General features: G+C 35.4%; 2 protein-coding genes across 5 annotated transcripts; both read left to right on the top strand.

Moving 5' to 3' along the window:
* The first annotated feature begins 2950 nt into the window (after positions 1–2950).
* LOC104767014 (protein ROLLING AND ERECT LEAF 2-like) lies at positions 2951–6250 on the top strand. 4 transcript variants are annotated; one of them, XM_087502911.1, is made up of 4 exons: positions 2951–4200; positions 4424–4641; positions 4742–4965; positions 5060–6250. In XM_087502911.1, exons 1-4 carry the CDS (start codon positions 3549–3551, stop codon positions 5769–5771), a joined length of 1806 nt encoding a protein of 601 aa, XP_087359037.1. In that variant the 5' UTR covers positions 2951–3548; the 3' UTR covers positions 5772–6250. The 4 variants fall into 4 exon arrangements, with proteins under 4 accessions (XP_087359037.1, XP_087359036.1, XP_087359038.1 ...); XM_087502910.1 differs by having other exon boundaries at positions 2958–4227; XM_087502912.1 differs by having other exon boundaries at positions 3034–4227; positions 4360–4641.
* Positions 6251–9145: 2895 nt separating this feature from the next.
* On the top strand, positions 9146–11745 carry LOC104768132 (putative inactive receptor-like kinase BSK12). The gene is made up of 9 exons (XM_087503338.1): positions 9146–9552; positions 9654–9789; positions 9989–10122; positions 10222–10291; positions 10376–10461; positions 10614–10802; positions 10898–11059; positions 11152–11265; positions 11358–11745. The coding sequence occupies exons 1-9, from the start codon at positions 9277–9279 to the stop codon at positions 11598–11600; spliced, it is 1410 nt and encodes a 469-aa protein (XP_087359464.1). The 5' UTR covers positions 9146–9276; the 3' UTR covers positions 11601–11745.
* Positions 11746–12413: the final 668 nt, after the last annotated feature.

Genomic DNA, 12413 nt, shown 5'->3' with positions numbered 1-12413 from the left:
AATGTTGTTATCACAACAACTCAAATCTTACCTCATTGTAGTGGTTTTTGAGCTCCATCTCAACATTAAGAGCCACAAACTCAGTGAGATGACAGTTTGTGAATGACCTTTCAGCTCGGAAATAGGTATCAATGTCGAATATTTTGGTGACATTTTGTTGTCACTCGAATTGCCATTTGCTTATGGAGCTGGGCAGATTAGGCTAAAGATGCTTCTATTTCGATGTAATCAAGGCAGAAAACTGAAGCTCCTCTGTTACTCTTTCCAACAAACAGCTTGAGTGTATGTATCGAATCAAAATCTCTTGACAGCAGGTATTTCTGGAAAAATTAATAAAGAAAGGAATACATGTTTAAATATATTATGCATTTTTGTTGAAGTTGAAATACATAATTTCCTCTATATTTATTATTTCTTTTAAACTCGGATCATATTTTTTTATAAGTACCTCTTTAATATATTATCTAGTAAAGAGCACAAAGTTTTTGTTGAAGTATAATAAACAGCATTTTGTTGAAGTCAAAATTCACCATTTTTGGCTATATATATATATATTATTTATTTCTGTAACTACCTCTTTACTATATTATATTCCTTCTGTTTCAGTTTAAATGATATTTAAAGACTTTACAGAAATTAAAATAATATATAATCTCATTTAATTTATCTCTTTTACATTAAAACACCATTAAATAAAATGCATTCAACGAATAAGAAAACATCAAGTAAAATATGATTGGTTAAAGAAAATTATACATATTTAATTTTTGCATAGAAAACTGAAAACATAACTTAAAACATTTTTTTTTGCTAAAACATCACTTAAATTAAAATGGAAGGAGTAGTAAAGAACATGATGTTTTTACAAAAGGATTATAGTTAAAATTGGTATTACCTTAAAACTTTGAATTAAAGCAATTTTTCCATGCTTATAAAATTAGGCATTTTAGATAAAGCTAATTGAAGAAACTAACCTGGTTAAAATGGTAATGATTTATGGGCTTGAATTTCTTGGACGCGTCGGAATATTGATTAGTATTTGGGGAGCTCTAGTTGAACTGATTTAATGTTTTCTGATTTTTTAACAGTATTTTACTTGTGCAGAGAAACTATTAATGGGGATGGTGCTTTGAGAAAGTTTTTGCCATAGATTATTCATATAATTGGGTATAATCTCTCTTACCACGTTCTCTATCAATCTTTTATATATAAGACTCGCGAACCAAAAAATTGGAATTTTGGTAGGTGTGTTGATCGACACATTTAGTGGTGTCAATCGACACAGAGTTTTGGTCAGGAGTTCGGTTCGATTTTAATTACTCTGGTTTGCGTGGCTGGTTTAGGAGAACCCTAGAATCGAGTATTAAAGGAAAACCTCGACTTTTTCCAATTCCTTTAGCCGTCACATTTTTAGAGAGAAAAGAAGAAAGTAGAGTTTTTCCAAAGAAGCGTTCTTGAGTTTTTGGAGATCCTTTGTCTTGTGAGTGAGTTTTCTTCCTAGGAACGTGGTGAGAAGGTTGTTGTGGTGCTAATTTCATCGTTTGGGGCTTAGATCTCGTTGTTTGGCTAAGATGAGTGCATGTTCATGGCTTATCTAAGCTAAGATCTCTGTTTTTGTGATGTTGTATGTGTTATGTGATTGTTTCCTTTGAGTTGTATGAATTTTTTGTGGCTCCTAAGGCTTGGATTCGTTCCAAGGATCGTGTAGGACGAATAGGAGAAGTTTAGTGGCGAGATTCAGAGTTTCTGATCGTAAAGAGGCGATGCTCGACATAAGTGTCGATCGACGCAAGGCTTGTATCAGTCGACACTAATGCGAGGATGGCGCAATTGACCTACGAGCATCGATCGATGCCATGTGAAGGTGTCGATCGATGCAATTAGGGATTTTGTGAAATGTCGAGCATGCATCGATCGACACAAGGCTTGTGTTAGTTGCAAGGTGATCGGTGACGATCGACACATGTCGTGTGTCAATCGACACGACTTTGTCCAGGTGGCAGTGTCGATCGACACCGAGTGGCTCTCGGTCGACACCAACCTTCAGCAGCTGATTATGTCTTGTTTATTGCCTGGTTTGTTTTAATTGTTTGTTAATTGTGGCATAAGAGATCTTATTGCTTGTGTGTATAGCCCAATAGATGGAAGAATTGTCTCACTAAGTATTTCTGGTAATAATTACGCCTTTCTTTATGTTGTGGCGCAGATAAAGGCAAAGTGTGATCGTGGAATCAAGGTTATGAAGAGAAAGATGTTCTAAAACCAAATTAAAATTTGATATTTGGATTTAACACCTTTAAGCATACCACTATTGCTTAAAAACTACAAAACGGTCATTGTATATTTGTTAATTAACGATGTCTAAACAACGTACTAATCTAAATATATTTTAATATTACCATGTAAGTAAATCAAATATACTATTCAACACTATTTAAAATTTTGAAATTATAAAAAACACATAAAACTAAAACATTTTATGCATTCGAAATATACATAAATTAATTACAACATGTGTTATTTTGTACTGTTGCAGGAGATATTACCTAGTTATAAATTAATTTGACTTTACACACAATCAATGTTGTGTGACATAACTCCTTATAAAACTCATACATGTTTACGTTACAACTTCATATTCATAACTGATACTGTATATATATATATTTTTAATTGTCCAACGACCAAATCAAATTAGGAATCAACTTCAAGTCTTCAATGAATTGGTCTAAAACGGCGTTACACAGTAATCAAAAGACTAAAATTCGATAATTGTATTTGCCGCATAAAATTCAAAGGTTTCATTATTTTTTCCTGCATGAATCACCTAATTTATAAGTCCCCTCCTTAATCCAAATTATTAAAATTAATCCCCTTCTGAAACGGAAAAAAAATTAGTAATTTAATTACACAGTACGATTGAAACTTAAAAAATTTCATCATTGTTGTTGCTGGCCAAGATTCCTCTTTTCTCTTTGTCATCCTCCTCCGAATCACTTTATAAAGTTTCAAAATTTTCTCGAGAAAAAAAAAATATCAACTTTACCCAAAATAAGCAAGCTTTTACTTTTCTAATTCCACTCACCAAACTTCCAAAGTCTCAACCTTTTCCACTTAAAAACCTTAACTTTAAAATAATCTCTGTACGAAAACAAAATCATTTTTGATTCTTTCGAATCTCAAAGGAATCGGATTTTTTCAAATGGGTTGTACAACTTCAAAGCTCGACGATCTCCCAGCAGTTGCGCTTTGTCGTGACCGTTGTGGTTTCTTAGAAGCAGCGATTCATCAACGTTACGCTTTAGCTGAAGCTCACGTCCACACAATCCCTTATAGGAATCTCTCACTCTCTTCACCAATTCATCAATCACCACCACCGTGAACTTGACGACAACGATCCGGATTCACCCAAGAAAGCTAAACCCGGGTCGGGTCATCTCGAATTCGATTCGGATTCTGACGATGACGATACTGATTCGTTGCATTCGTCTCCTCTGCATCATCATCTAGACGACGAGGAGGACCCGAATCCGAAGACGTATTTGCGTATGAACTATATGAAGAACAGTTCGATGGCTCCTTCTGTGGTTTATGAGCAGAGACCTGCGAGTCCTCAGAGAGTTTATTTCGGCGAATCATCAACCTCTAACTATAATCCATATCTGAACTACGGACCTGAGTCTTTATCGAAGTTGCCTCCGCCGCCACCGTCGCCGCCGAGGGAAAAGGTTTGGGATTTCTTAAACCCTTTTGATAGTTATTACACTCCGTACAGTCCTAGTCGTGATTCGAGAGAGGTTAGAGAGGAATTGGATATTCCGGATTTGGAGGAAGACGATGAGGTCGTGAAGGAAGTACATGGGATACAGAAACTTGTGGCTGCGGCTTCTGTGGAAGAGCCGTTACGTGATTCTGGTGGTGCCAGCACTAGCGGAGGAGGTCAGGCTTCTTTGTATCAGACTAGGCCAAGTGTGTCAGTTGAGAAAGAACAAATGGAGCATGAGGTTCATGATGTCGTGGAGAAGAAAGTTGTTGAGGATGGTGGTGGTGGTAAGGACGTGGCGCGGAAGAGTAACGCTGCGGCTGTTGCACGTGGCAGTAGGGTCCGGCGTGGGGTGCCTGAGGTTGCTAAAGAGATAGAAGCTCAGTTTTTGAGAGCTGCAGAGTCAGGAAGTGAGATTGCAGTGATGCTTGAAGTGGGTAAGCATCCTTATGGTCGCAAACATGGTAAATTACATCATCATTTGCTACATCTCTTACATCATGTTGTGTCTGTTTTCAATGATTCTGTTGTGCAAAGTTTGCTTATTTGTAGAGATCAAGCGAATATTTATGGTGAAAAAAAAGTTACATTTGCAGCTTTCTTGTGTTTGAACCATTCTTTGCTTCCTGAAAAATGGACTTTGTGCCTGTATTGGAGCAGTTTCCTCGAAGAAGCTGCACGAGGCTACCCCTTCACCGTCTATGGCTTCGCCAGCTCAATCATCAACCTCCAAGAAAACTAAAGCTGAAGCCTTTTCTTCAGTGGCTGCTCCCACTTACGCAGACATTGAGGCAGAGCTTGCTTTAAGATCTCGGAAACTTTCTTCGACGTTGCACAAGCTCCATCTCTGGGAGAAGAAGCTTTATGAGGAAGTCAAGGTATGTTCAAACAGAAATTGTCTCTCTTAGGATAGTCAGATGTGATCTCTTTGGTTAGCTCTCTCTAGTCAAGGTTTGAACTAAATATTTGTGCATGTAGGCCGAGGAAAAACTGCGTGTAACCCATGAGAAAAAGTTGAGGAAGCTGAAGCGTTTGGATGAAAGAGGTGCTGAAGATCTAAAAGTAGATTCAACACGAAAATTAGTGAGAAGTTTGTCATCAAAGATAAGGATTGCGATTCAAGTTGTTGATAAAATCTCTGTGACAATTAACAAGATAAGAGACGAAGAGCTATGGCTTCAACTGAATGAATTGATACAAGGGTACGCTGGATGAAGTTTAAATGCAATCATATTTTACTATGATCTTTTTTTTTTATATACTGGTTTCTCATTAGATGTCAACTCCTTCTTTCAGGCTTAGTAGAATGTGGAAATCCATGCTTGAGTGCCATAGAAGTCAGTGTGAGGCTATTAAGGAAGCCAGAGGTTTAGGCCCCAATAGAGTGAGCAAAAAACTCGGTGATGATCATCTTGAAGCTACAAGGATGCTTGGGCATGAACTTATAAATTGGATTGTTGGATTCTCGAGCTGGGTTAGTGCGCAAAAGGGTTTTGTAAGAGAGCTAAATAGTTGGCTTATGAAGTGTCTTTTCTATGAACCTGAGGAAACTTCTGATGGGTTCGTTCCATTTTCTCCTGGTCGTATTGGGGCTCCAATGATTTTCGTGATCTGTAACCAGTGGGAACAAGCTCTAGATAGAATATCAGAGAAGGAAGTTATCGAGGCCATACGCCGTTTCACAACGAGTGTGCTTCATCTTTGGGAAAAAGATAGGTCAGAAACCCGGGAGAGGATGACGGGGCCGGGTGATCCAAGGAATATGGACCGAGAGGAACAGAGAATACAGAGAGAGATTCAAGAACTGGAAAGGAAAATGGTTCTGGTTGGTCAGGGCGAGGATAACATTGTCTATCAAAGCGACACTAGTAACGAGAGTTTACAGGGTAGTCTTCAACGTATATTTGAAGCTATGGAGAGATTTACAGAGGAATCTGTGAAAGCTTATGAGGATCTCTTGCATCGTGCTGAAGAAGAATGCGGCTCTCGGGAAACAGATGAAGACTAATGGAAAACCATGGAGGAAATATATCGCATGACCAAAAGATGATCATAGACTTGGGAGTTGATTCACGTTCTATAGACAGCCATGATGCATGATCTGCCATGACTCAGCTCTGCAGTCAATAGTCTAGAGCACCAGACCCAAATTGGGTCACCCTATTGATATATGGCTGCTGTCTAAGGCACTGGGAAGTTAATGCATCATCTTCCTCAGAAATGGCCAAGAACTGCTCTGCGGTAGACATGGGATAGAGAGATGGGACAGTGCTCGGGTAGCGTATGTGGGTGGGTGCGTGCCGTGACCTATCTAGGAAGGGGATGGTTGGTTGATTGATTCCATGGTTCAGAAAAAATGTTAGATACTTTGGCACAAGTGATGATGTGAAGTACCCAATTTTGTATAGCTTTATTATGTTCCACAACATTTATTTACTCTATGAACAAAAAACTTAAAACGGATTTATTTATGTTTGGTTTTATTAATTTGGGAACTGTGATTAAACTAGTTTGCGATTATCATATATACCACAAAGAGGCAGTACATTAGTAGGCATGAAAGGTTCAAGAATTGAAAGCTCCAAGCCTTTAACTATAATATGCCCATTCCATGGGTTGATACGTTTGCTACGATCACACCTTGAATGAGAGCTGCGAGACCTATTGTTGAGTGAAAAAATTTAAAACATTTGTGATTATAACAGATGCAAAACAAAGATGTATTGACTACTATACAAATTACAAATGCAAAACATATTTATTTTATTTGACCCCATTACATATTACAAAAACCAGGGCTTCAGCTATACAATATGGGGATGGGCAATGCAGTTGCGAGTAGCATATTCATATTGTGTAGCTGAAGCAATGGACCATTGTAATTTGTAATACTGTTGTAGCCTTGTAGGTTGAAAAAGTATAATGTGAGAAAGTATGATTCAAAGGAAAAAAATATGATTCGACTGAAAAATCACAAGAACTTTTTAAGTAGATACATGTAGAGAGAATAGTGTTTATGCCAGCAAAATATTTGGTTATATATATACAAAAAAAAGTATTGCAAGGGGATGTTGAATCATTAAAATCTAGGAAACATATTAATTAGTTTGACTCCCTCATTTTCTTATTCTTCTTAGTAATTTAGGAAAACTTAAAAATACTAAGAAAATTAATAAATTTTGGAAATATATTAGCACTTTTGAGATAATCAAACATTGACTACACGAATTAGGAAATATTGTAATTAGTTTTTCGTGTTATTTTTCCTATTGGTAACCGTTATTAATTAGTTTTTGACTCTTTTTTTTTTCCTTGACAAGTCAATGTTTTTGTCAAATACTAGATGTGGGAAAGTTTTTCAACCTACAAGACTACAACAGTATTTTAAACTGGATACTAAAGAGACTAGTCAAGGTGTAATCCTCTTCTTCAACTAGCCATGTAGACAAACTTCATTGAATTAAAAATGTGTACACGATAAAGCTTAAATACAAGTTTCTCAACCAACATAATTAATAACCGAATGGTACAATAGAATTTACTGAAACTAAACCAGACTAATAAACTCCAATAGGCTTGTAACTTTTACTTGATAGCCTAACACAAAACTACTTGCATGGTCTTTGTTTATAAAGGGCTTTCAACTAAAATACAGAATGACGATTACAAGCTATGACACTGAGTCATACAGGTTTTAAAGATAGTAAAGCGAAATTAAAGAACCATTTTTTTTTGTATAGAACACTTAGTGTATAGTACAAGATGAAAGAGGAGAAAGCATTAACTTAATGAGGGTAGAGATGGCAGAGTCGATGAGAAAGATCACTAAACACCACTAATTTGGGCTTCGATCGGGCATGACGACTGTGAAAGTTGACATCGAAACAATTAAGGTTAAACTACAAGTGACATAATAGCGAAACACCATTTGGTCAAAATGCAGAAAAAGTTATCTGAGTAAATAAAACATATAACTATTTCACCATTTATTTGGAGGAAATTTATATTTCTAAAATTTACCCTCTGTCATGCAAGAAAATGCGTGTCCTCTTTAATATTCGATCACTTCATTTATTGAGTTATTTCATAATCATTCTAAAAACCCTAGATTTTTTTTTCCTGTGGTTAAATTTTTTAAAACGACGATAATATGATTCTTAATTATTTATAGAAATATTATATAGGTATATAAAATATAATTTCAAAGATATGGAATCCTAAACTCTAAAACGAAATACTGAACATGAAAACGGAAATGGATAAGCGGAAGCAAAACGTTTCGGAAACAAAAAAACGACTTTTTCTAAAATTAAGAATGGAAACGTTTTGGAAACGTATGTATTATATATCTTTATATATATGTATCTACATAATAAAATGCCAAACATAAAAATTATATCATAAGGAATATTTAAAACAATACAAATTCAAAACATAAATATTATATGTTGGACTAAAACACTAATAATATTAGATATATATATGTATCATGCATGAATATATATTTTCAAATTATTTATTTATTAAGTTTCTAAGCTAAAAAAATTTATGTTTTGTTTTCAAAACGAAAACGGAGTTTCCAAACAGAAATTTTTACGAATCGTGTTTCTATGGCTTGTCTCCATGTTTTCATGAGTTTCGGTTTCTGAAACGTTTCGGAAACGGGAAACGAACCGTAAAAAGAGTTTCATGCAACATAGCCCTGAACTACAAAATTAGACCCTGACCCTAAAAGTTCAATATTTTTTTTGCATTAGTAATTTTACCTTATAATATTTTTAAGGAAAAACAAAAATAATTTTTTTTTTCATTCTTTACACTTATAATGTTAGCTTATTTGTTAAATTTTCTAATAGCCACAACATTGATTCATATTGACTACACTTTGAAAAGACTTGTAAATATGTTGCCTTTTTGAGATATATCTAAATGTGTAAAATTGAAATTAAAAGTTTGCAAGACTTTTAAAATGTAGTCAATATGAATCAATGTCCTTTTTGAGATATATCTAAATGTCCTTGTAAATATGTTGCATTTTTGATATATATCTAAATGTGTAGAATTGAAATTAAAAGTTTGCAAGGACATCTCCAAGTCATTGCAAATAAAAAACTTATAATCAAAATATATTCAAAGTATTAAAAATATAAATACTTATCAAAATTTAATTTAAAAGTTTTGAAATAAAAACTTTAGAATAAAAAATTAACGAACGTATATATTTTTGAAACTAATATATACGTTCTTTGGCGCGTATAGCACGAATATTCATCTAGTAAAAAACGAATTTAAAGAATAATTAAAAAAACCCTTGAGTGACAAAAAAGAAAGAAGGTCTCTTCTATTTTTGGCACGAGAATAATGGTCATAATGCTACAAAATCAGACTCTTTGTCTTTGGCAACAAAGAGACACTTAAGCTTCATTAGTCAAAGGACTCCAAAGACCAAACAAGGAATCAGATAAAACTTTAAGGAATAGTTGTGAATCTCTCCCCTTGTCCGCTGAAGAATCATGGGTTGTTGTTACTCATTGCCTTCAACTGTAGATCCTATTCAAGACGAGACGACCGATGCATCTTCCGAACCCAGAAACGGCAGAAGAGAAGATCCACCATTAACGAAATTCTCTTTCTACGATCTCAAGATGGCCACCAGATATTTTAGTCCTGAGAACATTGTTACGGAGCATGGCTTCGATATCGTCTTCAAGGGGCGTTTGCAAAATGGTAGCGTCATCGCTGTCAAGGTATTTAATAGCACGGTTTGGCCTGACCTTAACCTATTTGTGGTACGTACCCTTTCTTTGTCTGAAAATGTTTTTAAGTGACGGTTATTGTTCTCTTTTAATTTTGATGGGTTTGGTTATACTGTTTCTCGAAACGTTGTCAGGAAGAGGCACAAAGAGTTGGGAGGTTAAGACATAAGAGAATCGTCAATTTGATTGGATATTGTTGTGATGGAGATAAAAGGCTTCTTGTCGCAGATTTCATGCCAAATGATACTCTTGCTAAGCGTTTATTTCAGCGTATGATTCATTCTCTTCATATCTTATTCAATTTATTTCATATTTTAGGTTTTGTGTATCTGGGGATATAAAGTGAGGTTACAATGTTGGTCTATACGACATGCTGTGATGGTATATATCAATGTACATTGCTTATAGGAACCGATTGAACCAGATTGAACTTGCTAGCATTTTTTGTTGTTGTTGTTTTGGTTCATAGGGAAGCATCAAACCATGGATTGGCCTACGAGGTTGAGAGTAGCCTATGGTGTAGCTGAGGCATTGTGTTATTGCAATACAGCAGGCTTTGCTTCGTACAATAATCTAAGTGCTTACAAGGTTCTATTTGATGAGGTATACATAAGACAAACATTCTCATCTATATGCCTTCTCGTGTAGTTTAAGGATGCTAAAATGTTTTTTTTTTTTAATTGTTTAATGGTGTAATCGAAGGATGGTAATGCATGTCTTTCTTGTTTCGGCTTGGTGAAGGAGATCAATGATGATCAAAGAACAACAACAGGTAATAATAAATACGCATTTCTCTCTTTATATTTTTTATATATTATTATTATTATTAAAATGTGATGTTATATTCTCATTTCAGGAAGTGTGAACCCTCATAATATGACATACAGATTTGGTACTATCCTTGTAAATCTGATAAGTGGAAAGCAAATTCCTCCAAGCCATGTAAGTAATCTTTTGCTTTCTTAGTTGTGTGAATCAACCATTCATCTTGACTTTGTGACTGTACTCATAAAGTTATCTACCATTGTCCATTTCTTGCAATAGAAGCCACATATAAGCCGCCGATTAATTAGTTATTATTATCTTGCTTCTAGGCTCCTGAGATGATACATCGAAAGACCCTTGTTCAGTTGATGGATCCATACCTGAAGGGGAGGTTCTCCATGGATGAAGCTACCGCCGTTCTCAATCTCGCCATTCAATGTTTGCAGCACGAGGATCAAGAGAGTCCCAACACAAGAGAGATTGTTGCAGAGCTTGAAACCTTGCTAACTAGAGCAGAAGTAATGACCTTATCATATTCATAATTTTATTCTTTTTTTTTTTTTTTTTTTTTTTAATCTTGTATTCATGTTAAACTTGATCGTCCTGCTTGTAGGCTCCATCTCGTGAAGTGATTGAAACGACAACGCAGCAAGAGGAGGCATCATCATCAACTCGTATTTCGCCACTAGGAGAGGCTTGTTCGAGAATGGACCTTGCATCTATTCATAAAATCATGGTGTCGACAGCATATGACGATGACAAGGATTTCATCGAGGTAACTCATTAACTTAATACTTCAACATGACTTTACAATTTATTTGGCATCAAAGAGATGGTAACTATACTTGTATTTGTTTATGAGCTAAGTTATCTTTCGAAGAATGGATACAAGAGGTGAAAGAACTTCAAGATGTACGTAAACAAGGTGATCAAGCCTTTGTAGAGCAAGACTTTAAAACCGCCATCGACTGTTATTCTCAGGTAGTTTTTATAACATTCTCTTCCCTTTCACTTTCAGCATGAATATTAGTAGAATCTCTATATCTAATTCTGTTTCTGTTTTCTGTCCACAGTTCATTGATGCTAGGTCAATGGTGTACCCAAGTGTTTATGCGAGGCGTAGTCTATGCTATCTATTCTGCAATGAGCCAGATAAAGCCCTCCTTGATGGGATGACTGCACAAACTGTGTACCCTGATTGGCCAACCGCCTTCTACTTGCAGTCTGTGGCCTTAGCCAAACTCAACATGAACATTGACTCTACAAATACTTTGAAAGAAGCAGCTATCCTTGAAGCAAAGAGAAAGCATCAGTGAGAAAGAATCTTGATTTTGCATATTTCCTTTAGGATAAAATGTGAAATAATCAAATAGACTTGACATTTTTGTTTGTTTCTGATTGAGAGAATTCTTGTGTAAATTCTGAGTTTAGAATTAAAGCGGAAACCTTTATTTATGTGAATCTTCGTTTTCATCTTTTGCATCAGTGACTAATTTTGAGATAGCATTTGGGTTTATAGATAGAGAAAATAAAGTCTTCGTTCATTTAGTTTCCTTTCTTCTTTGTGTAAAGTATAAAGATCCAATGTTTGGTTATGGAGATTGCACGTAGACTTCAATGCTTAACTCTTTGAACAATAGGTTAAATGTATAACAATCATTCATGAAACTAGATAGAAGAGAAACAGGAAAGATGTTTGCAACCCTCTTGTCCTGGATTAGATAATATTCAATAATCAAAATTCAAGAACAAGAACTCACAAGTGTGGCAAGAAATGGATGTGTCAAAGTTTGTCACATATATTAAAGATCTCATGTCTCATTCTTGTGGTCGGGTTGTAATCTCATGTCTCCGTACTCACACGTATTGTGGTTGCTGAGAGGAAAAGTAGACAAGATCTGAGTTTAGTATATAGAGGTTATATTACATTTAACTGTTGAGAGCTTTTGTAATCTTCTCCAACCACATCCTTCTTACAGCTCATTGTACAGACACATAAGAGACATGTCTTAATTGTCACTCGTGCAAAAATGGAATAGGAGACATGTCTTAATTGTAATGAAGTGTTGAGCTGTGAGGATGGTTAGAGAGAGACATAGAGCTACAATGACGGAGATCTTGATCTATTA

This window comes from Camelina sativa, chromosome 19 (genome assembly GCF_030686135.1).
Source record: "Camelina sativa cultivar CO46 ecotype springtype chromosome 19, ASM3068613v1".
Lineage (NCBI taxonomy): Eukaryota > Viridiplantae > Streptophyta > Magnoliopsida > Brassicales > Brassicaceae > Camelina > Camelina sativa.
The sequence above is the reverse complement of the archived record's forward strand: the minus strand, read 5'-3'. Positions and strand labels throughout refer to the sequence as shown.

What these genes read in the sequence shown, in the direction of transcription:
- LOC104767014 (XM_087502910.1), top strand. Translation starts at nt 3,549, where the DNA reads ATGAACTATATGAAGAACAGTTCGATGGCTCCTTCTGTGGTTTATGAG. An exon ending in TCCTTATGGTCGCAAACATG is followed by an intron (nt 4,228 to 4,423) that starts GTAAATTACATC and finishes GTATTGGAGCAG; the next exon opens with TTTCCTCGAAGAAGCTGCAC. An exon ending in AGCTTTATGAGGAAGTCAAG is followed by an intron (nt 4,642 to 4,741) that starts GTATGTTCAAAC and finishes TTGTGCATGTAG; the next exon opens with GCCGAGGAAAAACTGCGTGT.
- LOC104768132 (XM_087503338.1), top strand. Translation starts at nt 9,277, where the DNA reads ATGGGTTGTTGTTACTCATTGCCTTCAACTGTAGATCCTATTCAAGAC. An exon ending in CTGACCTTAACCTATTTGTG is followed by an intron (nt 9,553 to 9,653) that starts GTACGTACCCTT and finishes AAACGTTGTCAG; the next exon opens with GAAGAGGCACAAAGAGTTGG. An exon ending in ACAAGGTTCTATTTGATGAG is followed by an intron (nt 10,123 to 10,221) that starts GTATACATAAGA and finishes GTGTAATCGAAG; the next exon opens with GATGGTAATGCATGTCTTTC.